Source organism: Neopelma chrysocephalum, unplaced genomic scaffold (assembly GCF_003984885.1).
Source record: "Neopelma chrysocephalum unplaced genomic scaffold, ASM398488v2 Primary Assembly neopelma1_96599, whole genome shotgun sequence".
Classification (NCBI taxonomy): Eukaryota; Metazoa; Chordata; class Aves; order Passeriformes; family Pipridae; genus Neopelma; species Neopelma chrysocephalum.
In genome coordinates this window covers 110,980-137,943 of record NW_020925244.1, presented here as the reverse complement: position 1 = coordinate 137,943, position 26,964 = coordinate 110,980, and the positions used below count along the sequence as shown (strand labels likewise).

General features: G+C 42.8%; 1 protein-coding gene across 2 annotated transcripts in view; it reads left to right on the top strand.

Moving 5' to 3' along the window:
- LOC113981506 (collagen type IV alpha-3-binding protein-like) overlaps window positions 1–6,097 on the top strand; it is a 103,978-nt gene extending 97,881 nt beyond the window's left edge. For both annotated transcript variants that reach the window (XM_027708910.1, XM_027708909.1), the window contains 5 exons: window positions 2,393–2,525; window positions 2,639–2,709; window positions 3,970–4,098; window positions 4,549–4,678; window positions 5,970–6,097. In XM_027708910.1, coding sequence (XP_027564711.1) covers window positions 2,393–2,525; window positions 2,639–2,709; window positions 3,970–4,098; window positions 4,549–4,678; window positions 5,970–6,097 — 591 coding nt within the window. The remainder of the gene's footprint in view (window positions 1–2,392; window positions 2,526–2,638; window positions 2,710–3,969; window positions 4,099–4,548; window positions 4,679–5,969) is intronic.
- The last annotated feature ends 20,867 nt before the right edge of the window (window positions 6,098–26,964 follow it).

Here is a 26,964-nt window from a genome sequence, read left to right as displayed (position 1 = left end):
TGGGGCCTGATAAGATTCATCCGAGAACGCTTGAAGAGCTGGCTGATGTCATCACAAGGCCTCTCAATGATTTTTGAATGGTCTTGGGAATCTGGAGAGGTCTCAGTTGACTGGATGCTGGCTAACCTTGTCCCAGTTTTCAAGAAGGACAAGAGGGATGACCCTGGAAACTACAGGCCTGTCAGTCTCACTTTAGTGACTGGTAAAATTATCAAGACGACTATCCTGGGAGGTACTGAAAAACACCTGAAGGACAATGCAGTCATCGGTCACAGCCAGCCTTGCTTCATGAGGGTAAAGTCCTGCTTGACAGACTTAATTTCCTTTTATGACAATATAACCCACGTAGTTGACTAAGGGAATCCAGTTGATGTAATCTTTTTGGATTTCAGTAAAGCTTTTCATACTATCTCTCACAAGATCCTTCTGGACAAAATGTCCAGCACACAGCTGGATAAACACATCATGTGGTGGGTGAGCACCTGGCTGATGGGTCGGCCACAAAGGGTAATAGTGAATGGAGTAAAATCAGACTGGTGACCTGTCACTAGTGGGGTTCTGCAGGGCTCCATCCTTGGCCCAGTTCTCTTCAACATCTTCATAAATTACTTGGATGCAGGACTCAAAGGTATATTTAGTAAGTTTGCTGACAACACTAAATTGGGAAGAGCTGTTCGCTCCCTCGAAGGAAGAGAGGCCCTGCAGAGAGACCTCAACAAATTAGAGGGATGGGCAATCACCAACCATATGAAGTTTAACAAAGGCAAGTGCCAGATTCTGCACCTGGGATGGGGCAACCCTGGATGTATGTACAGACTGGGGAATGAGAGGCTGGAGAGCAGTGCTGCAGAAAGGCACCTGGGGGTCCTGGTCGATGGTAAGTTGAATATGAGTCAGCAGTGTGCCCTGGCAGCCAGGATGGCCAACCGTGTCCTGGGGTGCATCAAGAAAAGTATCACCAGCCCATCGAGGGAGGTGATTGTCCCGCTCTACTCTGCACTGGTGCAGCCTCACCTCAAGTCCTGTGTGCAGTTTTGGGCACCACAATATAAGGAAGACATAAAGCTATTCGAAAGTGTCCAGAGGAGGGCTACGAAGATGGTAAAGGGCCTAGAGGGGAAGCCATATGAGGGGCAGCTGAGGTCACTTGGTTTGTTCAGCCTGGAGAAGAAGAGACTTAGAGGAGACCTCATAGAGTCTACAACTTCCTCACGAGGGGAAGCAGAGGGGCAGGGGTCGATCTCTTCTCTGGTGACCAGTGATAGGACCTGAGGGAATGGCAAGAAACTGTGTCAGGGAATATGTAGGTTGGATAGTAGGAAAAGGTTCTTCACTCAGACGGTGTTGAGCAATGGAACAGGCTCCCCAGGGCAGTGGTCACAGCTACAAGCCTGACAGAGTTCAAGAAGAGTTTGGACAACACTCTCAGACACATGGTGTGATTCTTGGGGTTGTCCTGTGCAGGGGCAGGAATTGGACTTCAATGATCCTTGTGGGTCCCTTCCAACTCATGATATTCTGTGATTCTCTAAATCATTTTTGGAGTAGAAATTTTCAAAGTACTGGTATTTTCATGTGAAGTGCCATGCAAGAATATCTGCATCGGTAGTTACCAGAGAACACTCACATGGCAAATTAGTCATTTGTTAGTCTTCTGGGTAAGTTTTTGTCTTAGTTTAACAAGATTACAACTTAGAAATTAAAAAACTTGATGTGGATGTGTGGAAAAGGAAAAGAAACAGCTTTTATTAACAAAATCTGAATCAACAACAAATGGTGCAGTCAAAAACTTTCAGAAGAAACAAAACAAAGTCCCAATTCCCCAGGTGGGGAGGAGAAACCCGCAGCAACCCGGGGGGGGAGGCAGGACTCTCCCGGCAGTTCAATGGCTGCTCGCAGCCACGTGTGCTTGCAGCCAGCACTGAAAAAAAAGTCCTTTTTCTCACAGGCAGTCCAAAGGCAGAATACCTCGCTCTGATATAGGTCGGTCTCTCTCTCTCAGGAAAAGAAAAGGAGGTGGCCGAACCCGGGGTCCCGCTCTGTCTGGTCAGCGGACCAAACCCAGAAACCCCCAAACAAAGAACTCCCCCAGCTGTCCCTGCGGCAACTGCGCTTCCCCGGGAGACCTTCCCCTCTCCCCGCTCCCGCGCTACCCAGCACGTGCGGCTCTGCTCCGCCCCCACCCCCTCCCCGACTCCCCCCATCCCAGAATAAACAGATGGTGGGGGGGGGCGGGGGGGACAGGGACGGAACCCTAGGGAAAAAAAATAATTCCAACATCTCTTCAAACCTGTGACAGTTTTTATCAAAGCTGATGAAATTTTAAATAATTAAGACATGAACAGTTTTGACAATTTTTGTTCTGCATTTCTTTCTATGTATTTGACCATAGGTGTACAGAAGAGAGGTGGAAGAGAATGGAATAGTTTTAGATCCTTTGAAAGCAACGCATGCTGTTAAAGGGGTAACAGGGCATGAAGTTTGCCACTACTTCTGGAATGTCGATGTTCGTAATGACTGGGAAAGTAAGGAATCATTTGTTAACCTTTGCATGTTTATCAGCAGTCATACAGTTTATAACACTGACCTAATATCTGTGCTTGTTTACTGATGCATTTTTATTTCCGTTCCTCTTTAGCAACAATTGAAAATTTCCATGTTGTGGAAAATTTAGCTGATAATGCCATCATCGTTTACCAGATGCATAAGGTAATAACATTTCACCTGTATACACACCTTAGTGCAACAGTCTGGGGCATATGTGTTCTAATCTATTCTGAAATACTTTAAGATCTTAACAACCTAAAATATTATCCAGAACAACAGTTCAGAACAAGTTCTCTATTAAACTGCAACTTTGTAAATTTTTCAAAGTTGACTTGATAGCATAATTGGTTGTGTATGTATCTGATAGAGCTTGAAATAACAAACAAGGATTGTTTTTAATCTCTTAAGTGTATCACTGGCAGCAACACAAGGATCATCTCAAGAAAACTGAAGCAATAAATTGACACTGACTACAAGGAAGAAACCCATACCCCTGTATCATATGTTTTGTTGCAATAATGCAAGCTATTGTTGACCATGATTAGTTGGCATCTGCATTTGCATTATGAGGTGTCCTGGTACAACATTTGTTCTTTTAACTTCATTATGGTTTTTTACCCCAACCAGTTCTGATGTAGCTTTACTAAAATGTTCATTTGACTTATAACCCAATAACTGTAACCTAACAGGTTCTAAAAAATTGAGAATGAAGCGTACATATTCATCTTTAATCTTGCATGATTACAAGTATTACTATACTCAAATATTAAAACAATTATTTTTTTTTTACTGGTAATGTGGTTACCTTAAAACTGCTGTAACAGCAGACTCTGATTTTTGAATAAGGCAGTTGTATGAACTGTATAGTCACAGAGTGTTGTGTTGTGGTAAAAGCTAGACTTTTTTCCCCTATTGAGTGTCAGGAAAACGGCTTCTGTCTCACTAAAGTAGTAACTTTTTGAAATAATATTTGTTATAAATATTTCTTGCACTCTCACCATATTTATGGAGACATAAATAACTGTAGATGCATCTATTTAAACTTAACCACTAGTTCAGTTTGTAACTTACAAGTATTAATTAAAATGTAAACCTGAGATTGAGAGAACAGGAGGGGAAGTGCCTCTTCCTGGTTGTCTACTGAAAAAGTCATTGCAACTTGGTCCCTGCCTTTCAAAGGCCTTAAACTTTTGCCTTAACTTTTTAAAACTAAGTATAGGCATATAACCTCATACACATCTGTACAACAGTTGTGTTTTGTTTCAGTTTTGAAAATTGCATGAAATTACTAACTTGAATAAACTTTTTTACTTTAATAACAACTGACCTGTTTTGCCTTGTTTGTTGTTTTCCTTTGTCTAAGGATAGTAAGTACTTAATTTACAAAACTGGAAAAGCTTATATTCAGGTGTCTCTCTGCAGAGAGTGTGGCCGGCTTCTCAAAGGGATGTACTGTATTTGTCTGCCATCAGAAAGATACCAGCATTCAGTGAAAATGATCCTGAAACATGGATTGTTTGCAATTTCTCTGTGGAACATGACAGTGCTCCTGTAAGTATTATTTTCATTATATCAAGTTCTGCTTTAAAGATGCCATTTTTCTATTATGTGGTGTGATGTTCTTGCAATACAGAGGGGGAGGGGGGAGAAGGGGGTGATATGCAAAAATACAGTTTGTTTATACCAGATGATGCAATGACCTGATGAAGGCATTTTGAGCCCAAAACTTTCTTACCTTATCTCAACAGTTGGCATATCTAAGGTGTTGCATAAAAATGGAAGCAAAATTTTCGGTGAAAACATTTTAAAGAATTGAGGTTCCTTCATATAGAATCAAATAAATAACTCTTCAGTATTGTCAGACATGGGGATAGGCTTGTATAACGGAAACATAATTTTTTGGAGTGTCTTAGACTTTATACTAAATTAAAATGCTAACAGTCAAGTATGACGAAATACACCTAGTTTGAAGCTTACAATTGTTGCTTTTTTTTTTGACAGCTGAACAATCGCTGTGTCCGTGCCAAAATAAATATTGCTATGATTTGTCAGACTTTAGTAAGCCCACCAGAAGGGAACAAGGAAATAAGCAGGGACAATATCCTATGCAAGATTACGTATGTAGCTAATGGTAAGTCTAAAATTTTTCAGTACAACATTAATGATATATGCTAACTCTGGGGAGCTGAATACTGGAAAAAAAAAAGGTTGTGCAGTTTTGTGTTAAATTTATATATAGGATCACACTTGTGGTCTTCATGGTCAAGGACTCGAATTATTGTGCTACATCAATCACTGAATGGGATCTTTCATTGTGTGGCATTTTGGGAGCAATAAATGAAAGTAATGTGCAGCTCAGTTCTAAGTACAGAACCTTGGGATAGAGGGGGGTGGGCAGAAGAAATGTCTGCAACTGGCATGACTTGACATAAGCTTTTAGTTTTAGTAATAATCTGGGTTTTTTATTCATGTATTGCTGTCAAATTTTTCCACAGTTCATGTTTGTGAAAGGATGTTTGCAAGCTGTATAATGTAGTCTACATACTTTTTTTTAACTGACAGAATCTTTGACTGCAAAGTTAGCAAAACCAAACTGTATTGTTACTGTACTCAGTATTTAGCAGTGTATTATAGTATTGGAACCTCATACCTATTATCTCCTCTGCTGCAGCTGAAAAACACCTTGAGTCTCTCACCTGCTTATTATTTTTGACCACCTATTACATGGCTTACTAAATAATCACAGTCTGAAAATTAGGTTCAGTAAATCTTTGCCATATAGGAGTGATACAACTTGTATTAAATCTTGTACAAATAATACTATATGATGTTAAACTCTGGGGGTAAGTTCCTTTGTTTCCTGTTTAGAAGTTTCACAATTATTTAAAAAAATATATTTTCATTGACAAATTCTGAACTGTGATTATATGGGAAGTGGCATCTTTTTCAGCAAAGTACTTGACCTGTGACTTTAAGCATATTTTATAATCAGATCAAATTTTGTTTGAAGTGCTTTAAAAATAATTTGTAAGACGTTGACTATGTAGCAATTCTGCAGGCAAATGCAGCAATTATTGAAAAGTTAAGGCTTGACTTCTATTTTCTTTGAAATGAGAAGTAGATTGAGTCTCTCTTTCTGTTGTTTTTTGAAAGTACTTAAAGAACATAGTCTTTCATTTGGGCATTCCCCAAACATAACACATCACGTTTAATGTTTTCTAAATAGTAGCATCATAAAACTGGACTGAATTAGAGTATTAAGAGTAGAAAGTGCTGCAATACAAGTTGTAAGGGTATAAATTCTGCTGAATATTCTTTCCTGTTACTTTAGAAAGAATTGCAGGAATACAAAGTTAAATTTTCTCTTTTAGCTTTTAGCAGATTTATTGTATTTCAATGTCTGGCTTCCTGTCTACTTGTAGTGAACCCAGGAGGATGGGCACCAGCATCAGTGTTACGGGCAGTGGCAAAACGAGAATATCCAAAATTCTTAAAGCGTTTTACATCATATGTGCAAGAGAAAACAGCAGGAAAGCCTATTTTATTCTAATATTAGCAGGTATACTTTTTTTTTTATTCTTGATTTACTGTTGTAAATATTTAAGGCCAAACAGAAGTAGGCAATCTAGAAATGTCTTTCTAGCATGAATTCAGTGCTTATATTTAATATATGTGGATGGTTACAGGCTCTTCAGGAGGGATAGGCAGGGCAGGTGAGGTGGGGGGGTAGCATTGTATGTAATGGAGAGACTGGAATGTATGGAGCTTACAGTTGGCAATGGCACAGTTGAGAGCGTCTGGATAAGGATTAAGGGACAAACAAATAAAGTGTGAGGATCTACTATAGGCTACCCAGTGAGGATGATGACACTGGTGAATTATTCTACAAGGAACTAAGGGACACCTCTAAATCAACCACGTTTGTCTTTATGGGGGACTTCAACTTGCAATATATTAACTGGGAACACCATACAGCTGGTACAAACATGTCCAGGAGATTCCTAAAACACCTGGATGATAACTTCATGGTACAGGTACTAAATGAGCAGACTAGGAAAGATGCCCTCCTTGATTTGTTGCTTGTTAACAGAGAGGGTCTTGTGAGTGAAGTGGAGATTGCTGGCCATCTTGGCCAGAGCGACCATGAAGCCATCGAGTTTAAAATCTCCATTGACAGAAGGAAAAGTGCCAGCAAAACCTCAACTCTGGACATGAGGAGAGCAGACTTCAGGCTGCTCAGGGAACTAGTGAGTAAATTTCCCTGGGAAAATGCTTTTGAAGGTGCTGGCATCCATCAATGCTGGTCACTTTTTAAGCACCACCTCCTAAGAGCACAGGAGCAGGCAATTCCCAAATGTCGGAAGTCAAGCAGGCAAGGCAGAAGGCTGGCTTGACTGAGCAGGGATCTTCTTTTGGAGTTAAGGCAAAAAAAGAAAGTGTATGGACATTGGAAGCAAGGTCAGGTGACATGGGAGGACTACAGAGATGCTGCTTGCTGCTGTAGGGAGAAAATTTGTGCAGCCGAGACTCCATTAGAGTTCAAGCTGGCCAGCACTATGAAGGACAGGAAAAAGGGCTTTTTTTAATATGTTAACAGCAAAAGGAGAATCAGACATGACATTGGTCTGTGGCTTGATGAGGTCAGTCACCTCACAAACAGGCACGCAGACAAAGCAGAGTTGTTTACTGCTTTCTTTGCCTCCGAATTCAATACCAATGATGGGCTCTGGGACCCACAGAGCCCTGAGCTGGAGGACCTTGACTATGAGAATGATAAACTCACAGTCATCCCTGAACTTGTGCAGGATTTGCTGCTCCACCGGGATCCCTATGTCTATGAGACCTGATGGGATTCATACAAAAGTACTCAAAGAGCTGGCTGATGTCATTGCGAGGCCTCTCTCAATGATTTTTCAATGGTCTTGGGAATCTGGAGAGGTCCCAGTTGACTGGATGCTGGTTAACATTGTCACAATTTTCAAGAAGGACAAGAGAGATGACCCTGGAAACTACAGGCCTGTCAGTCTCATTTCAGTGACTGGTAAAATTATGAAGATGACTATTCTGGGAGTAATTGAAAAACACCTGAAGGACAATGCAGTCATTGGTCATAGCCAGCCTGGTTTCATGAGGGGAAAGTCCTCCTTGACAAATTTAATTTCCTTTTACAACAAGGTAACCCACCTAGTTGATCAAGGGAAACCAGTTGATGTAATCTTTTTGGATTTCAGTAAAGTTCCATCTTAAAGCTCAGGGGTCCATTTTAGGACCAGTTCTGTTCAACATCTTCATAAACAACTTGGATGCAGGACTCGAAGCTATACTAAGTTTGCTAATGACACTAAATTGGCAGACTCTGTTGACTCCCTCAAAGGCAGAGACGCCCGGCAGAGAGACCTCGATAAATTAGAGGGCTGGGCAATCATCAACTGTATGAAGTCTAACAAGGGCAAGTGACAGATTCTGCACCTGGGAGGGGGCAATCCTGGATGTACGTACAGACTGGGGAACGGTAAGCTGGAGAGTAGCCCCATGGAACGAGATCTGTGGGTTTGGGTTCATGGCAAGTTGAATGAGTCAGCAGTGTGCCCTGGCAGCCAAAAGAGTCAACTGGGTCCTGGGGTGATCAAGCTCAGCATCGTGAGCCGTTTGAGGGAGGGGATTGTCCAGCTCTACTCTGCACTGGTGAGACCTCACCTCGAGTCCTGTGTGCAGTTTTGGGCACCACAATATAAGAAGAATATAAAGCTATTAGAGAGCATCCAAAGGAGGGCCATGAAGATGGTGAAGAGTCTATAGGGGAAGCCATATGAGGAGTGGCTGAGGTCACTTGGTTTGTTCAGCCTGGAGAAGAGGAGACTGAGGGGAGACCTCATAGAGTCTACAACTTCCTCACAAGGGGAAGCAGAGGGGCAGGGGCCAATCTCTTCTCTGGTGACCAGTGATAGGACCTGAGGGAAAGGCATGAGGCTGTGTCAGGGGAGGTTTAGGTTGGATATTAGGAAAAGGTTCTTCACTCAACAGGTGGTTGAGCACTGGAAGTAGTCATTGCACCAAACCTGCTAGAGTTCAAGAAGTGTTTGGACGACACTCTCAGGCACATAGTATGATTCTTGGGGTTGTCCTGTGCAGGGCAAGGAGTCAGACTCAATGATCCTTGTTGGTCCCTTCCAACTCCGGATATTCTATAATTCTGTGAAAATGGGTTTTTATTACTTTTCTATGTATGGCATAGGCTACCTCTGTTTTTAGTTTCTATTTATTATGTCAGACTCCAAAAGTCTTAGTAATTTCATCTTTGTCTAAGAGGTAGCCCTGTAATGATTCTAATTTTTAATTGTATATTATTAGAGAACTAGTGTAGGTGAACCATTTAAAACATAGCTGTCACGAACCAGCAGTTCAAGTGTGATAATTGCAGTGCTGATACTGATAAGGGGTTTAACAAGTTCTTGTTTTCCTATTAGTGTTCAAAGTTTTCAGTACTGTATTTTGTCTTTGCTATCTGCAGTGATCAGAATAAGACTGGGTGAGCATTCCACCTTGAAGTGACTGATAAGGGCATAGAGCACTCCATGCTGGAACAAAAGATCTACAGTCTTTTTATGGCTGAAGTTCTAGGCTTTGTACACTGAAGTAAAGAAGCAGTGCAACACCATGAGGCTGAATATTTAACACTAGCTCTCTCCTAAATTTTCTTGTGGAGTCAGTGTATAATTATCAACAGATGTTTTGAGAACCTGTATATGGCTATTTTATTTGATTGTTTTAGCAGAGGAAGAACGTGTACAGTTTTGAATCACCAACATGGGTTACTGCTTTAATTTGAAACAACTTGCAGAATTTCGCTGTCAACATTCCTAAGATACTAGTGCAGTTTTTGTGCGTCTAAAATGCACAAAAGACAAATGCACATATAGCATACTCTATGTGCTTTATGTGCACAAAGATCTATGTGGTATTTTGAGTGGGAGGGAGGGAGTTCAGTAAAGCCTAAGTGACTTATTGACAGGTTTTGTTTTGCTTTGTATAATCATAGTTCATCGCTGTTTGTTTCTATAATGAATCATCTTGTTGCATAAAATGTCAGGTAATAATTGAGGGCTGTCAATATCCTTATGACTGCCTTTTCTATTGTCTTACTCTTATGAAGATCTTTGGCTCTGAAGGAGTAAGAGTGTGAAAAGCTTTATTTTTTTCAGTTATATTTCTATTGGATTTTTTAATTATGTAATATGTGCTGCAGAATTTTTGTTATTAAACACAATCCAGAAATTTCTAGGAAGATTCTGTATTAGAGGGCAAAAGAATGCCTGACAACTAGAAGTCATCTGTTCATGATATATGTGGATTGCTTTCTTGCATGATATCTGGGGCTTTCCTGAAGCTGTGAGAAGGTGCACTCTAATATTTATTGAAATAATTTGGACTACATAGGACAACGTTCCCAGCCTAGAATGAGGATGAGTACATTATTTTCATATCCTGCATGTGTTTTTCTCATCTTGATGAAACCATACTATGAGGTTCATGTAGAAAATGAGTTGCACTGATACTTGCCTCTTAATCAAAAACTCATCAGAACTGTAAGGATGTATAGTTCATATTGGAAAGTTCTATTTCCTGTGAGAATTTAAGTGTCAGATATTTGCCAGCCTCTGATTCTGGAGATGCTCATTAACAGAAGACTCTGGCAGACTGGTACTGACTTTGAGGTCTTTTATCCATGTCCTGTAGTTGGAAATTCTTCAGAGGCTGCTGGGTGTTTCACTGACCTGTGTATCTCAAGAAAAACGTTCCAGATTTTTTTTTTCTTAAAAGAAAACTGAAAGTCTTGTTTGATATAGTATGGTAGGTACCTGAAAATAAATAAAAAATAATAACTTAAAAAAGATTTGATTAATGATTAAATGTGATCCGCACAGTGTTGAAAAAGCTTTATGTGTTCATCCTCTCTATAGAGATGAAATCATACATAACTCACAATTACACATGCATGCAGTCTTCATGCTCCATAACTTTTTCCTTTTTATTTGCCTTTTCTAATTGTGTGCATGGAATATGCCTTATTACAGAGTTATTCTATTAATTTGAATATCTAGAAAAGTGCCTATATGTTAATGTTAGTAAGGCAAATAAGATGAAAATTTGTACGTTTACTACATCACTAGTGAACATTTTATATAGTAATGTTTAAAAAATTATCTCAAATATACTTCTTCATTTTAAGATCAACCAAGCAGCGGTTAATTCCACCATAACTACTGATGGGAATGTAAAGAAAAAAAAGTCCGAAATATGAAGAGTTTAACTCCTTATTTACCTTTTCTTGTAATTGTTGAACACAGGCAAGTAACTTTATTAATTTAATTGGATGGCTTTTTTTTGCAAAGATATGGGAAGTTTACAAAGCGGTATATAATATATCATTAGTTGCATTTGCACTAAATGTGATGTACTTTTGCAATTCTGTAAATAAAATTAAACTATAGATAATAATTGTAAATAATATTTTGCTTTTAGATAAAATCACTGGTACTTCACTACAGCTAGCCCTGCCCAATCCGAATTGTAAGAGGCTTCTTAAAGAATATGGAAGGAGTTGCAGGATTGAGAAATAGGTATTAATTGACCTCTTTAAAAACAAATTTAAAAAGGCAACTCTCTATTGGCCCCTCAGATTGTCCATGTGCAAATATCCACTAGGTCTTTTCTTTCATAAGGAGTCTTTTATGGTTTTATAAAATATCCCCTGTCTTTTGAGCCCAATACTCTTTCCAATTACTGCCACATATCTGTGCATTCTGAGTTCTCTTCTTCCTGTCAATGGATCTGTAGTATTTATACAACTGTGATCTTTGCAGAAGCAGCCCATGATTCTAGAATGGCTGTTTTCATAAGCTGAACCAATTTGAAGGTCTGAGAACACAGCTCTCTTATCCATCAGATATTCTCTGAATATCTCTGTCTGTTTGGTGAATTTGGATGTTGCTGAACTAGACCTGAAGGAAATGACTTTGTAGAACTTGTATTGGGAGTGAGGATGAGAGATGGTCATTGTTATCCTGTCTGAAAACATGAACATCTTATTTTGACAAATTTATCTGTGAAAAATTAAATGCATCTTGGAAAAAAAATTACCTTTTATTTAATTGGGCTGAACTGGCTTATGTGAAGTTGTGCAGATTCTCTTTAAACTAATCAGATTGTCCACCTGTGTTTTTGTCAAGTTGTACAGATAACGCTATATTTGAATTGCCACCGTTCATCTACAGACTTAAAACATTAATCATATTTTTAAATACCTTCAGTGTATAGAGTGTAACTGTTCTATAATAGCTTTATGATCCTAATGATAAGTTTTAAAAAATTAAAAAAGTTGGCCCTTCCATGGAACAATCACAAATTTTAAAACAGTATGTAAAAGTGAAAAGTATTAAAAATTATGAAGAAAAATCCTGCTTTGTAGTTATTTTTAACTTTCATTGCTTTGGAAAAACTTATTTAAAACATTTTACTTTTTAACCAACTTTTGGACTGTGTATAAACTTATATACAATACTATAATGTATGAACACCATTTAACAGGAAAGCAGTTTGCTTGTATTAATGAGGTTATCATAGAATCATTAAAGTTGGAAAAGACCTCTAAGATCATCAAGTTTGACCTTTGACTGAACATTATCTTACAACTAAACTATAACACTAAGTGCCACATCCAGTTGTTTCTTGAACACTTCAAAGGGATGGTGACTCCACCACTTCCCTGGGTATCCTGTTCCAATGACTGCTAACCATTTTGGGGTAGAAATTTTTCCTAATATGCAGTCTAAATCTTCCCTGGTGCAACTCAAGGCTGTTTCCTCTTGTCCTATCACTTTTTACTTCGGAAAAGAGCCTGACACCCACCTCACTACAACCTCCTATCAGGTAGTTGTAGAGAGTGATAAGGTCTCCCCTCAGCCTCATCTTCCCAGACTAAACAACCCCAGCTCCCTCAGCCACTCCTCATAAGACTTGTTTTCTAGACCCTTCACCAGCTCTGTTGTTCTTCTTTAGACACACTCCAGCACCTCAATGTCTTTCTTGTAGTGAGGGGCCCAAACATGAACACAGTATTCATGTTGTGGCCTCACTAGTGCCTTATCCTGCTGACCACACTATTTTTAATACAGGTCAGGATGCCATTGGCCTTCTTGACCACCTGGGCACACTGCTGACTCATGTTCAGCCACTGTCGACCAGAACCCTCAGGTCCTTTTCCGCTGTGTCACTTTCTAACCACTCTGCCCCCAGCCTATAGCACTTCATGGAGTTTCTGGGGACAAAGTGCAGGACCCAACACTTTGCCTTATTGAACCTCATACAATTGGCCTTGACCCATCAATCCAGCCTGACCATGCCTCTCTGCAGAGCCTTCCTACCCTCCAGCATATCAACATTCCCGCATAACTTAGTGTCGTCCATGAACTTACTGAGGGTGCACTCGATCCCCTCATCCAGGTCATCGATCAAGGTATTAAACAGGACTCGTCCCAATACTGAGCCTTAGGGAACCCCACTAGTGACTGGCCACCAACTGGATGTGGCACCATTGACCACCACTCTCTGGGCCCAGCCATTCAGCCGGTTCTTAACCCAGCAAAGAGTGCACCTGTCCAAGCCATGGGCTGCCAGCTTCTCCAAAAGAATTCTGTGGGAGACAGTATCAAAGGCTTTATTAAAGTCCAGGTAGGCAACATGCACAACCTTTCCCTCATCCACTAGGCAGGTCACCTGGTCATAAAAGGAAATCAGGTTGGTCAAGCAGGACCTGCCTTTCCTAAACCCATGCTGGCTGGGTTTGATCCCTTGGTTGTCCTGTATGTGCCATGTGATCACATTCAAGATGATCTGCTCCATAACCTTGTTGGGCACCAAGGTCAGGCTGACAGGTCTGTATCTCCCCGCATCCTCCTTCCGACCCTTCTTGTGGATGGGCATCACAATGGTTAACTTCCAGTTGTCTGGGACCTCCTCAATTAACCAGGACTGATGATAAATAATGGAGAGAACTCTTCCACCAGATCCATCAGTACATTCAGATGAATCCCATCCAGTCCCTTAGACTTGTGAGCATCTAAGTGGCATAGCAGGTCACTAACTACTTCCTCCTGGATTACAGGGGGTCTGTTCTGCTCCCTGTCCCTGTGTATCAGCTCAGATGATAGAGATGAAAGCTTGAATTCCACATTAGTTTATATATAAAAAAGCTCATTTTGTGCTAGCATATCAGAAGCATGTTAAAAGATGTTCCTATACAGTATTGCCTTAATATAGAGCACTTCCAAAATTGTATTTAAGCTTTTGTCTCTGTACAGAATTTATAACATGAAAATTTCCATGAAAAATATGGAGATCCAGAACTGAGGAGTGCCAGACAATAAACTTTTTTCTCAAGTATGAAGAATTTCTAAGAACCAAGATGAGCTTCTTTAGAGCAAGCTTTCTTAATAGCAGGAATAGCTGGTGCCTATAATAAAATCCTACCTTTATTTGTTATGCAGTGATTTCTAATTTTTATATAGTAATCAATAAATTTGTAGAAACCTCACAAGTATGCAAGACTGGAGAAACAGCTTGAAATGATAGAAGGCATTACTTGCACAAAGAGAAAACTCTTAAGCTGAGCTGCATCAGGCCTCAGGTAATGTAATGCAACAAAGACAGAGTCCTTACACAAGCCCTGCCCTTGAAGAATGCAGCTATTTAAGATGGCAAAAAGAAATCCTATCAAAATAAAATAAAAAGAATACAGTCATATTCTTGGTCCCATAAGTTATGCTTGAGTTTTAAAAACATGTACTTTCCAGTAACGAGAGGCTGAGCATTTCTTGGGCTGTCTGTATAACTAAAAAACAAGGAAAATGTCAGTAGAGTTGCTACTCTGTATTTCAAGAGAACAAACTAAGATATTCAGGGAGCTACTTAGCAGAGTACCCCAGGAATCTGCAATTGTAAATCCGAAATTAAGAGGCTCCAATTGAGGAAGTATGGTGTGGCAGTTTGAGAAAGGAAAAAATAACAACCCTTTATTAAAGGATATATGTGTATTGGCAGAACAACAAAAGAACACAAAAACAACCAAACAATAATGTCGTCGGGTATCTGTCGTAAGGTCTTGGTCCGTGGGGGAAAGAAAGACGCACGACACACAATAAGGTGATGAGACACAGTAGGGTGATGAGACAGAGATGTCTGCCTGTTCAGTGCAGCAGGCAGCCTTTATTGAGATCGCTAACCTCTACTTTCCCACACACACAACATAAACATATTCTCACAAAGACACCCAGGAATTCAAGCACCTGCACATTACCAAACAGCTTTAACCTTGTACTCTTTGCAACTCAAGGCTGTGTCCATGGAAACTATCTAATTAGCTCCACTGCTCCCATGGAACACGACCTAACTTTTGCAATACCTCAAACTTCTCAAACTTCAATTGTGGGGCTGCGACTTCACCCCACACAATAATCCTGTACCCAAAAATCCCCTTCAGAAGGAAACAGTTCAGTACTTTTTGCTTTTTGGTGCAATTGTAACCACGGTCAGCAGGGGGCACTGTTGGATCACTGGAGGAGTAGAGCCTGCAGTTGCTTGGTGGTGGTCGGCAGGGGGCGCTGTTGGGCTCTGGCAGTTGCCACGTGGGGGCCTGGTGCGCGGGAGAAACTGAAAATGGAGATTTTCCCCCCCTACACTGAGAAGGGGAAGGGGAAAAGGGGACAAGAAGGCAGGTTCTTCCCACGAAACTCAGGCTGTCTGCAGCTGGCTGTGGCCAGGATTTCCCCCTTTTCGTCGATAGGCACAACCCGCTGTCAAACACGGGAGTGAAGGAGGGAAAAAGGGCGACCTCCTCCCCAAAAAGTTCCTCTGCAGATGGGTCAAGTCTCTCTGATGAAGTCCGAGCAGATCTGGGCTGGGGGCAGAACAGGGCACAGGCAAGCCGGGGCCAGAAAACAGCCAGATGACTAGGCTGAGAACAAAACGACTTCTGAACCTTTCTAACACACACCTTGCCTGAGTTAAGGCAAAAGTGAAGTGCCCCCTTGTCATGGTTTTAGAGCCCAAAATCCAATTCCTGATTCTTTGCCCCCCTCCCACATTTCAATCCAGTGTGAGATGGGTTTTCCAGACACCACACAAGACTCAAAAATGGGGGAAAAGGAATATATTACAGTGACTGTACACATAAATAAATAGTATAATACATTACATACAATCTTAACTCTATCTCTACCATGACATATAATATCTACAATGGGCCAAATCTCTTCGCCCTTCCAAATAAAAGTCTGGGAGGGAAGAAGAAGAAAAGACCCCTTCCAGTCTCTGAGCAGCAGTTCACTAGGGCAGTAGGCTCTCTGTGTCTTTCATGAAGCAGCAGTTGTTGGATCTTTGCCAATACTCACGAGGGAGGCCTCCAAGTCTCTCTCGGCCCCCCCGACGCAAACAAAGGGTCTTTCCGTGGGCTGCGTTACCCCAGACAAAGGTTGCTCCACCACGGTCATGTCGACAAAGTGCAGAAGCCTTCGTGACGGTCTGGTATCTTCAGGGGAATCAAGCCCCTTTGCAGAACTTCTGTGCTCTGCCTCAAGATGGCTGGTAGCTTCTCTGAAGCTGCAGCGAGGGGAGGCCCAAGGTCATCCCCTCCACATTCCATCCGGCCATCCTGTCTCAGCTCTCAGGATGCCATGAGCTTCTTAACTCCTCTCTGCAGTTCATACTGCATTTTAGGACTCCTCTCAGGTGGGAGCCCACCACCCCCTCCTCTCTCTCAGAGGGGTCTCTAGGGAGTTTGGGGAGTTTTGGTTGTTCAGTTCTTACCCAAACTCTCTCTCTGTCTCTCTCCATCAGAGATCTCTGTGTCTTCCTGCTCGGCAGCTCTGCTGCTTCTTCTTATCTGCTTGGCTCTTTGCCACTGCTCTCCGGACGCTGCTGTCTCTGCTGCTGCTGCGTCTGCCCACTCACGGTGGAGAAAACTCCTTCAGCTTCTCAAGTCACAGACCTCAGTCCAGTCTAACACTGTTTCCGAGTTTCTATGACCCCAGCTGGAGGCTGGGGGGCCGAGGCCCCCCAGAGGGGCTTCGAGCCCCTTCCTTGTGGCTTACAACATGGCTACTTCTTCTTCTAACAACAAGTACAACTACTTTTTTTTTTCCAGTCTAGTGATATGTTTATATTTTGCAGGAGTGCTGATTGGGTCAAACCCCAAGGGTCACCACCCCCTGGGGGTTACCACTTTCTTAGCTTCAGGGGGAAAACCTGGTTCAAACCACTACACCCCTGTTACTGAGGAGAGAAGAAAAAAAACTCATCACCCCTCCCCACAGTTTTAGGAGGGCCATCAGCTTGGAATGCAGGCCTGCTAGTTAGTTCTTCTGTGTAGATCGATCACTCAAGGCAAACCACCCTCCCCCATTCAACATCTTTCTTTTACAGTGAGGCAGGGGAAAGAAAAATTCCCTGCTTGGTTTTTTAGAACAAGTAAACCTATGACACCCATACAGGGATTGAACCCACAACCCGCAACCTTGGCATGATTAGCACCAGGCTAACCAACTGAGCTAAATATAGAGATGTTTTTGTTATTGCTGAGCAGGGCTTACATAGAGCCAAGGCCTTTTCTGCTTTACGTACTGCCATGCTGGCAAGGGGGCTGGGGGTGCATGGGAAGTTGGGAGGAGATACAGCCAACCCCAACTGACCAAAGGGATATTCCACACCATATGACATCGTGCTCAGAATATAAAGTGGGAGGGGGAAGAAGGAGGAAGTGGGAGACATTTGGAGTGATGGTGTTTGTCTTCCCAAGTAACCGTTACTTGTGATGGGGTCTTGCTCTCCTGGAAATGGCTGAACACCTACCTGCCCATGGGAAGCAATTAATTCCTTGGTTTGCTTTGCTTGCATGCGCGGCTTTTACTTTCCCTATTAAACTGTCTTTATCTCAACCCATGAATTTTCTAACTTTTACTCTTCCGATTCTCTCCCCCAAACAGTGCTAATGCAGTAAGTGCATTTATCAACAGCAATTCTGAACTTGTATTTCTGTTGCTTCAATAAACTGCAGTTTGTGAATCTGTGCTCGTGAAAGTTCTTATTGGACATGACCAGATTTATAGTCTCAAATTGGTTATAATCAGAAATTAAGCTCAGACGCACTCAGTCCCTCTGATCTCTGAGGACTATCTGGAATGCAAGGGGGTTTATTTTCTGCCAACTTTCTATACTCTTAATGCAACAGGCACTTCCATGGTTTCTAACGCATCAATAACCCTTTTGTCTTTGCTATCTCGTGGATCTCAATCCCCTACCTCCACTGAGATGGCAGACCCAAAGACCTCACTAGCACACTGTCCCTCAAACATTGGCATGCCAACCCCAGGCTTATCTCTGGCACACGTCCCAGGAAATTGAGTTGGAGGTCCCAAGACCCCTTTCTTCCTCATCTTCCTCTTCTTCACAGCATGTACTGTCTTTGGAGCTTCTCCAAGATTCCGGGCTTGAAGGTTGCTTTGGCTATGATGGTATCTTGTTGTTCAGGCCTGGGGTGCATATGTTCTTAAACAGAATGTGTTTACTATAGTCCTGCCTTGAAAGGAGCCTAAACAAGCCTAAAGAATTTAGAAATTTCGATATGAAATGGGGGAATAGGGTTTGGTAAGTGTTAACTACTATTCTAAAGTGTGACAGACTATACAGCTATATTAAAATATACAAAAAGCTAAAAATCCTAAAAATTCAAAGGCATCAAGTTTGAAGCTCTTTCAATCAGCCCTGCTAACTCCTGCACAAAGATCCTTTTCCCCCTTTGAGACAGGTGTACCCCATTTGACACCAGCAGGCCTGCTGTTGTGTAGACCAACCCATGATCAAAAATCCCTAAATTCTGCCTGTGACACCAGACTTGAAGCCAGGTATTGATCTGATTGCTCTTCCTGTTTCTTTCCTCATCGTTCCCTGCAACTGGAAGGATAGAGGAGAACACTACTTGTGCTCCTAATCCCTTAACCAGTCATCCTGAGGCCCTGAAGTCGCTCTTGATTGCCCTTGGACTTCCTATTGCCACTTCATCGCTGCCTATATTAAAGAACAATAATGGTTAATAATCTGAGGACAGTACCAGGGTAGGAAGTTTTCTCTTCACATCTTTAACCTGGGCCCCAGGGAGGCAGCAGACTTCCCTGAGAAGTGGGTCTGGTCTGCGTGTTGGGCCTTCTGTTCCCCTCAGGAGAGAGTTTCCTGTGGCAATGACCCATCTTTTTTTCTTTATGAAAGTGATTTTGACACAGGGCATAGACCAACTTAACCTTGACGACACCTCCAAACTAGATGAACCATTGTCCTCATTATTGTTCAGTTCCACTTGCAGAACCTTACACCCATTATACAAGGGCCCCCGGGAAGGTGGAGTTGTCACGGAGGAGATGTGCCTGCTGGACTGGGCAGAACTTGTCACCATTGCCCCCTATCCCTTAAGTCAATGTGTTCAGTTAGGCAGAGAGAGGATAGGGAATACTCCATATCATGTGTCCTGTTTACCTGTCAGGCTTGTCCGGGGGAAGATAGGGTGTGATTCCAGTAGTCTATCTCTCTCACACTCCCTAAAGCTCCTCATCTACTCATCTTCTCCCACCCTTCCTTTACCTGGGTGCACCTCCCACAGGTATGCTCATTACTGCTGTCCAGTACTGACATAAGAGTAGGGCAAACCCTGCCGCCTGACAACTGGGTATGTTCCCATCAGAGCTCTATCTGATAAGCTGTGTGAATCACGGGGTACAGAGTTTAGAAAGGCCATGGGTGGATGCTTGGGCGAGCTGGCAGACCTTCAGCGCCCTTCCTTCAGCACCCTTCCTGTGTGAACTACTGTGCCATGCCTTCTTTGCTCGCCCTGTTCATGGCATTCCCTATGGGCTTCTTTTATATGTGTTGGGGTGGCTTGGCTGCCTTTTCTTCTGGTCCACCCAGGTCTCAGCTACTATTGCATGAGCTGAGGGCTCTTGGCAGCTCTCTTGTCTCCCCCTGAGATTTCCCTGGTTCAGGAATCACCACTATGCACTGCCCTAGAGCGCTTCACTGTGGATCATGACAGCACTGGAGCTGCTCACCTCAGTGATTAATGCCAGGCACAAGTATAAATTGGGAGAGGAGTGGTTGGAGCTCTGCAGAAAGGGATCTGGGGGTGATGATCAACAGCAGGCTCAGTAGTAGTCAGCAGTGTCCCCAGGTAGCCTAAAGGGCAAACTGCATACTGGGGTGCATCAAACACAGTTATAAGCAGCCTGTCAAGAGAGGTGATTATCCTGCTGTGTTTAGCGTTGGTGCAACCTCACCTTGAGTATTACGTGCACTTCTGGGCCCCACAATGTAAGAAGGATATGAAGGTCCTTGAATGCATCCAGAGGAGGGCAAGAAAGCTGGTGAAAGGGCTGGAAGGAATGTCCTATGAGGAATGGCTAAGGACTTTGGGCTTGTCTAGTTCAGAGAGGAGGCTGTGGAGCAACCTCATTGCTCTCTACAGCTTCTTGAGGAGGGGAAATGGAGAGGGAAGTGCTGATTTCTTCTCCAGGGTATCCAGTGATAGGACACATGGGAATGGTTCGAAGCAGTGCCAGGGTAGGCTTAGACTGGACATTAGGAAGCATTTCTTTATTGAGAGAGTGGTCAAACACTGGAACAGGCTTCTGTAGTGAGTTGATCCTGGCTGGATGCCAGGTACTCACTAAAGCCACTCTCTCACTCCCCTCTGCAACTGGACAGAGGAGAGAAAACAAAATGAAGGATTCATGAGTTGAGATAAGGACCAGGAGAGAGATCACTTACTGATCACCATCACGGACAAAACAGACTCAAAGTGGGGATATTAACTAAATTTATTACTAACAGAATCAGAGCAAAAGAGTGAAAAGCAAAATCATCTTAAAAACACCTTCCCCCCACCCCTTCCTCCTTTCAAGTTCTACCTCCTCCCCCCCATCGGCACAGGGAGATGGGGACTGGGGGTTAGGATCAGTTGTTTCTGCCACTGCTCAGGGAGACAAGTCCTTCCTCTGCTTCCTGTGGGGTCCCTCCCACAGGAGACAGTCCTTAACGAACCTCTCTGGAGTGAGTCCATCCCACGGGTAGCAGTTCTTCACAGACTGTTGCAACATGGATCACTTTTCCATGGGGTGCAGTCCTTCAGGGATAGGCTGCTGCAGTGTGGGTCCCCCACAGGGTCACAAGTTCTACCAGGAAAACCTGCTCCAGCGTGGGCTCCTCTCTCCATGGGTCAGCAGGTCCCTGCTAGGACCCTGCTCCAGCATGGGCCTCCCACAGGGTCACTGTGGGCTCCTCCACAGACTGCAGGGGGACAGCCTGCTCTACCATGGTCTGCACCACGGACTGCACAGGAACCTCAACTCTGGTGTCTACATTGTTGTTCACATGTTCACTCTGCTCTTCTCTGATGGCAATTTTCATCTACCCGACAACTTTTTTCCTTCTTAAATATGTTATCACAGAGGCTTTACTATCATTCCTGATTGACTCGGCCTTGGCCATTGGCGTGCTTGTCCTGGAGCTGGCTGGCATTGGCTCTGCAGGACATGGGGGAAGCTTCTGGCAGCTTCTCACAGAAGCCACCCCTGTACCCCCCCGCTACCAAAACCTGGCCACAGGAACCCAATACAGTTTCCTAGAGAGGTGGTCGATGCCTCAAGCTTGTCAGCGTTTGAGGCATTTGGACAATGCCCTTAACTTTTGGTCAGCCCTGAAGTGGTCAGGCAGTTGGACTACAGTTGTATGTTGCAGGAAAAGTCACTAGACGAGAAAGACCCGAACTAAGCCGATGCTGGTGCTCGACGATGAGACAACTGTAGAAGATAAGACCTACATAAGCGCAGGATATAGGCGAATATAGGATGAGTGTGACGTAAAATAGTATGGAATAAGGGGTGGAGATCGTAATGGGTTTGTTACCCTCCCTGACAGGGAAACGGAATTAGGACAGATCACCTGATGTATATTTTACCAATAAGATATTCCATACTATGTTACATGGCATTACTCTGCTCTCCATTGCTGGCAAAATCCTGGCAAGAATACTCCTGAACAGACTAATACCCGCTATAGCAGAAGGAATTCTACCTGAAAGTCAGTGTGGTTTCAGGGCCAACAGGAGTACCACAGACATGGTATTTGTTCTCAGGCAACTGCAAGAGAAGTGTAGGGAACAGAACCAAGGTCTTTATGTAACCTTTGTCGACCTCACCAAGGCTTTCGATACTGTGAGCAGAAAAGGTCTGTGGCAGATTTTGGAACATTTAGGTTGTCCCCCAAGTTCCTTAAAATGATCATCCCACTCCACGAGGATCAGCACGGCCAAGTCAGATATGGCAACACACTTTCTGAGCCCTTTCTAATAAAGAATGGCGTGAAACAAGGCTGCATTCTCGCTCCTACCCTATTCACAGTCTTTTTCAGCATGATGCTCCAAAGGGCCACGGCAGACCTCGGTGATCAGGACGGTATCTACATTCGATACCATACTGATGGAAGCCTATTCAACCTAAGGCGACTGAAGGCTCACACCAAGACCTTAAACCATCTTGTCCGGGAGCTGCTTTATGCTGATGACGTCACCCTTGTTGCCCACACAGAAGCAGCCCTGGAGCGTTTAACATCCTGCTTTGCAGATGCTACTGAGCTCTTTGGGCTGGAAGTCAGCTTAAAGAAGACAGAAGTACTCCATCAACCTGCACCTCAGGAAGTCCCCCATCATCCCCACATCACCATTGGCCAATCAGAGCTCAAATCAGTCCAGCAGTTTAATTGCCTAGGCACCCTCATCTCCTCGGATGGTAAGATTGACGGGGAGATAGGCAACAGGTTAGCAAAGGCATATAGTGCTTTCGGAAAGCTTCATAAAAGAGTTTGACGAAATAAACACCTGAAGAAAAGTACAAAGATCAGTGTTTACAGAGCCATAGTGCTGTCTACTCTCTTATACGGATCTGAATCATGGGTTATCTACCACCACCACCTGCGCCTCCTAGAACGCTTCCATCAACGCTGCCTCCGCACAATCCTAAACATCCACTGGTCAGATTATGTGACCAATACATCTGTTCTAGAACAAGCAGCAGTCACAAGTATTGAGGCCATGCTACTGAGAACGCAGCTGCGATGGGCAGGGCACGTCTCCAGGATGAAGGACCACCGCCTCCCTAAGATCATGCTTTATGGTGAACTTGCCACCAACTGCCGCAAGAGAGGAGCCACGAAGAAAAGATACAAGGACTCCTTGAAACAACATCTCAGCCTTGGCCATATTGACCAGCATAACTGGTCTACTCTGGCCTCCAATCAGGAGGCCTGGAGACACACCATCTACAATGCTGCTGATGCTTTTGAGAAAGCACGCAGGATCACCCTTGAGGAGAAAAGACAATGCAGAAAGAATTGTGCCTTGCAGAATATACCATCTAAGGAGTCTTTCTGCTGTGCCTTTTGCAACCGGACATGCCTTTCTCGTATTGGCCTTTTTAGCCACCAATGCACTTGCAACAATCGTGGGGAGAGCCCTTCCCAAATCTTCATTCACGAAGCCTAGCTATGATGATGAACTATGTTATGTCAGTTCAGATATAAAAGACGAGAAGGAAGTAAGGTCCTTGCTTCTCTTCTGGGTAGCTGCGCAGTTGTAGGACGGGCAACTTCTTCGGGAGAGGAGAGCGTTCGTTGTGGGGAATTAGTCTCTGTTGTTAGTTCTTCTCTGTGTGTATAGTGTTTATAATTTTTTTCCCTCTCTGTGTACATATAAAGCCACTTTTTTTGGCAGCTTCGATTTCGTAGGTTTTTTCCTTCTTCTGCCCTTTCCCTCCTCCCCTTTCCCTCCGGAGGGAGGTTGGGCGCAGACCCAGTGAATACCTGGCATTCAGCCAAGGTAAACAATAACAGTTGCTCTTTATTTGGGTGTTGTGAATCTCAACAGATATTGGTGTCAAGATCTACATTTTCTTTTTTGTACTGGCTTTGTCTGGGATTGAATTAATTTTCTTCATAGCAGTCTGTATGGGGCTATGTTTTGCATTTGCATCTAACAATGTTGATGATACACCAGCAAACTGTCAGCACCTTATAAAGGACTCACTCTAACAGTTTATGGAATAACATTCTTTATTAATACAAATTGTGACAGGTTAATAAGGTTCATAGGTTGTTGATGATAGTGTCTGACTGCAAAAATGTGTTTTAAGCAATCTAATGATACTATAAAGCAAGCACATACACGAACTCTAATACAAAGCAATCTACCAATATACTATAGAGCAAAGCACAAGCTCTAGTCCTGAAAGCAGCAATCAGCGTGCATAGAATGAGTTTCTTACCGATTGGTATCCCTATGGGGGGGGCGGAAGACAGGTTCAGCCTGTCATCCGATCCCAGCAGTTTCGGTGGAGTCTTCCTATGATTTTTCCCAATTTCCAACTTACTTTTATACTATTTCTTTAGGTTTAGGTGGAGCTTGAGTGACTCTAGTCATAAGTACTTAATTGGGTAGTCGTCCTTGGCATCTATCTTCCTCGGTGAACTGGTATGGTATGGTCTTTGAACTACAAAGTATTGCCATATTCCCCTCCCTGCAGGATGTTTATGGAGGGAGGCCACAGCACCTTCACGCTACTCCCCTCTCTGTGTCATCCCCCATAGCAGGTGATTATCAGTGTTTAGGAAACTTTTGTGGGGCATGCTGACCATGTTCCATCCAGGAAGTGACAACTGAGAGGCATATGTTAAGAGTAATATTCAAGGTTTATTGTAAAGGAAAAAAAATGAAGCAAGAAATCCAGAAAACAATTCATTACTTACTTTAAACCTGTCAATTCTTTATCCAAGAAGTGAATTACCACTGTAGTAAAAACAAAACTTGAGAAAATTGTGAAGAGACCAGCAATACCTTTAAAAAAATAAATTGGAAAATTCTTTTTTATATATATTTGGAGAAAGAATATATATTTGAAAGAAAAAAGGAAGAATGAAATGCTATGCCTTCAGATCAATTCTGAAGCAAACAAATGTCAATTCTCATCTCTCTTTTTATACAGATATTTAAATCTACAATGTATACTGCATGCAAAGTAAGACTGTGAGAAATAAAAGCCACAAATCTCAGTTACCAGCAAAAAGGAAAGCTGGCTTAAACAGCTCTATATTTTTAGAGTTTCACACAATAAACAATTATTTCAATAACCACATTTCCAATGTTTATATAATCCTATAAAATTTCTCTTAAAAAAGGAATTGAAGATCTATACAGAACATTTACAGTGCTATCTAGCAAAGAATTAAAATAACCCTGTTCTGTACATAAGCACTAAAACTCTTACATTTATTACCAATTTATATCTTACAAAACAGTTAAAATGCACACAGCAAAAAAATAAAAATTTAAAAATCAGATACAGTACCTAAAATGTATTTTGACCCAAGCTGCCTCAAGTTCTGCAACTGAAAATATATATAAAAGATTGCTATACAGCGTGTAATTATCAGGATGATGATGTCACTGCTCAGAACATCCTGTTTGAAATGCAAAGTTATTTAGTTAGCTTTTACGTTAAGTAGTGACCTGTTGTTAAGTTTAAGCAACAAACAAAAAAAATCCATTGTGAATCTGCACTAAAACTGAAGTTGTATGGGGTCTGCATGGCAAGGTTTTGGTAGCTGGGGGGGAAAGCTACAGGGGTGGCTTCTGTAAGAAGCTGCTGGAAGCTTTCCCTATGTCCAGCAGAGTCAATGCCAGCCAGCTCCAAGATGGACCTGATGCTGGCCAAGGCCGAAGTCATCAGCAATGGTGGTAGCACCTCTGTGATAAGGCATTTAAGAAGCAGGGGATGGGCAGGGGGACGCACATCAGCAGCCGGAAGAGAGAGGAGTGAGAATATGTGAGAGACAACTCTGCAGACACCAAGGTCAGTGAAGAAGGAGGGGGAGGAGGTGCTCCAGGCAGGTGCTGGACTGGAGATTGTCCTGCAGCCTGTGGTGAAGACCATGGTGAGGCAGGCTGTCCCCCTGCAGCCCATGGAGGTTAAAGGTGGAGCAGAGATCCACCTGCAGCACATGAAGGACCCCACACCAGAGCAGGTGCATGTGCCCGAAGGAGGCTGTAACCCCGTGGGAAGCCTGCACTGGAGCAGGCTGCTAGCAAGACCTGTGGGCCCACACTGGAGCAGGTTTGCTGGCAGGACTTGTGACCCCACATGCAACTCATGCTGGAGCAGTTTGCGAAGAACTGTAGCCCATGGGAAGGACCCACCCTGAAGAAGTTTGTGGAGGAATGTCTCCTGTGGGAGGGACCCCATGCTGGAGCAGGGGAAGAGTGTGAGGAGAAAGGAGCAGCAGAGACAATGTGTGATGAACTGAATGCAACCCACATTCTCCATCTCCCTGTGCTGCTCAGGGGGAAGAGGTAGAGAAATTGGGAGTTCAGTTGAGCCCAGGAAGAAGAGAGGGGTGGGGGGAAGGTGTTTTAAGATTTGGTTTTATTTCTCATTACCCTACTGTGATTAGATTGGTAATGAATTGATTTCCCTGACTGTTTTGCCTGTGATGGTAATTGGTGAGTGGTCTCTCCCTGTCCTTATCTCAATCCACAAGCCTTTCATTATATTTTCTCTCCCCTGTCCAGTTGAGGAGGGGGAGTGACAGAACAGCTTTAGTGGGCACCTGGCATCCAGCCAGAGTCAACCCATCACAGAACCTTTGGAATAAAATAAGTATCACTGTTAGTATGTCTTTAAAAGATTAAAATACTGCAAACAATATGAATATTAAATGCTTGCTCACTCGATACCATGGCACTGCAAGTTAGGCTTAATGAAAACATTCTGTAGGTGCGTCACTGCTTGCATCTAGCTTTAATATCCAGCATGGGAAAAGGACGAAATGAAGAAGTTTCTATGTAACTACTTTCCTCTTGATTCATCACAACCTGATCGTATTCTACAGAAAACCCTGCATTTGAAGATTAAGTACTATAACATGAATTTAAATTCTTACTCTTTCAAGTTTGGGGCACTCATAATTCCAGCCACATATCTTATCATTCCCAGTAAACGTCTTCATGGACATCATACAGATGGTGAGAGTCACTGTTCCCACAATGACTTCCCATGGATGAGAGGCTACAAAAAGGCCATGCATTCGAAAGAGTCTGGACAACATTTTCAAGACTGTTTTTCTATACTTAGCAAACCTGCAACAAAAGAATATTTCATATCAGCAAGTACAAGATTAGGGGAAAAGGATAGAGCTATATAAATTTCTGCAAGTCATCTCTCAGGAAAAATAAAATAAATTAAAAAAACAACCAAAAACCACAAACAAACCAAA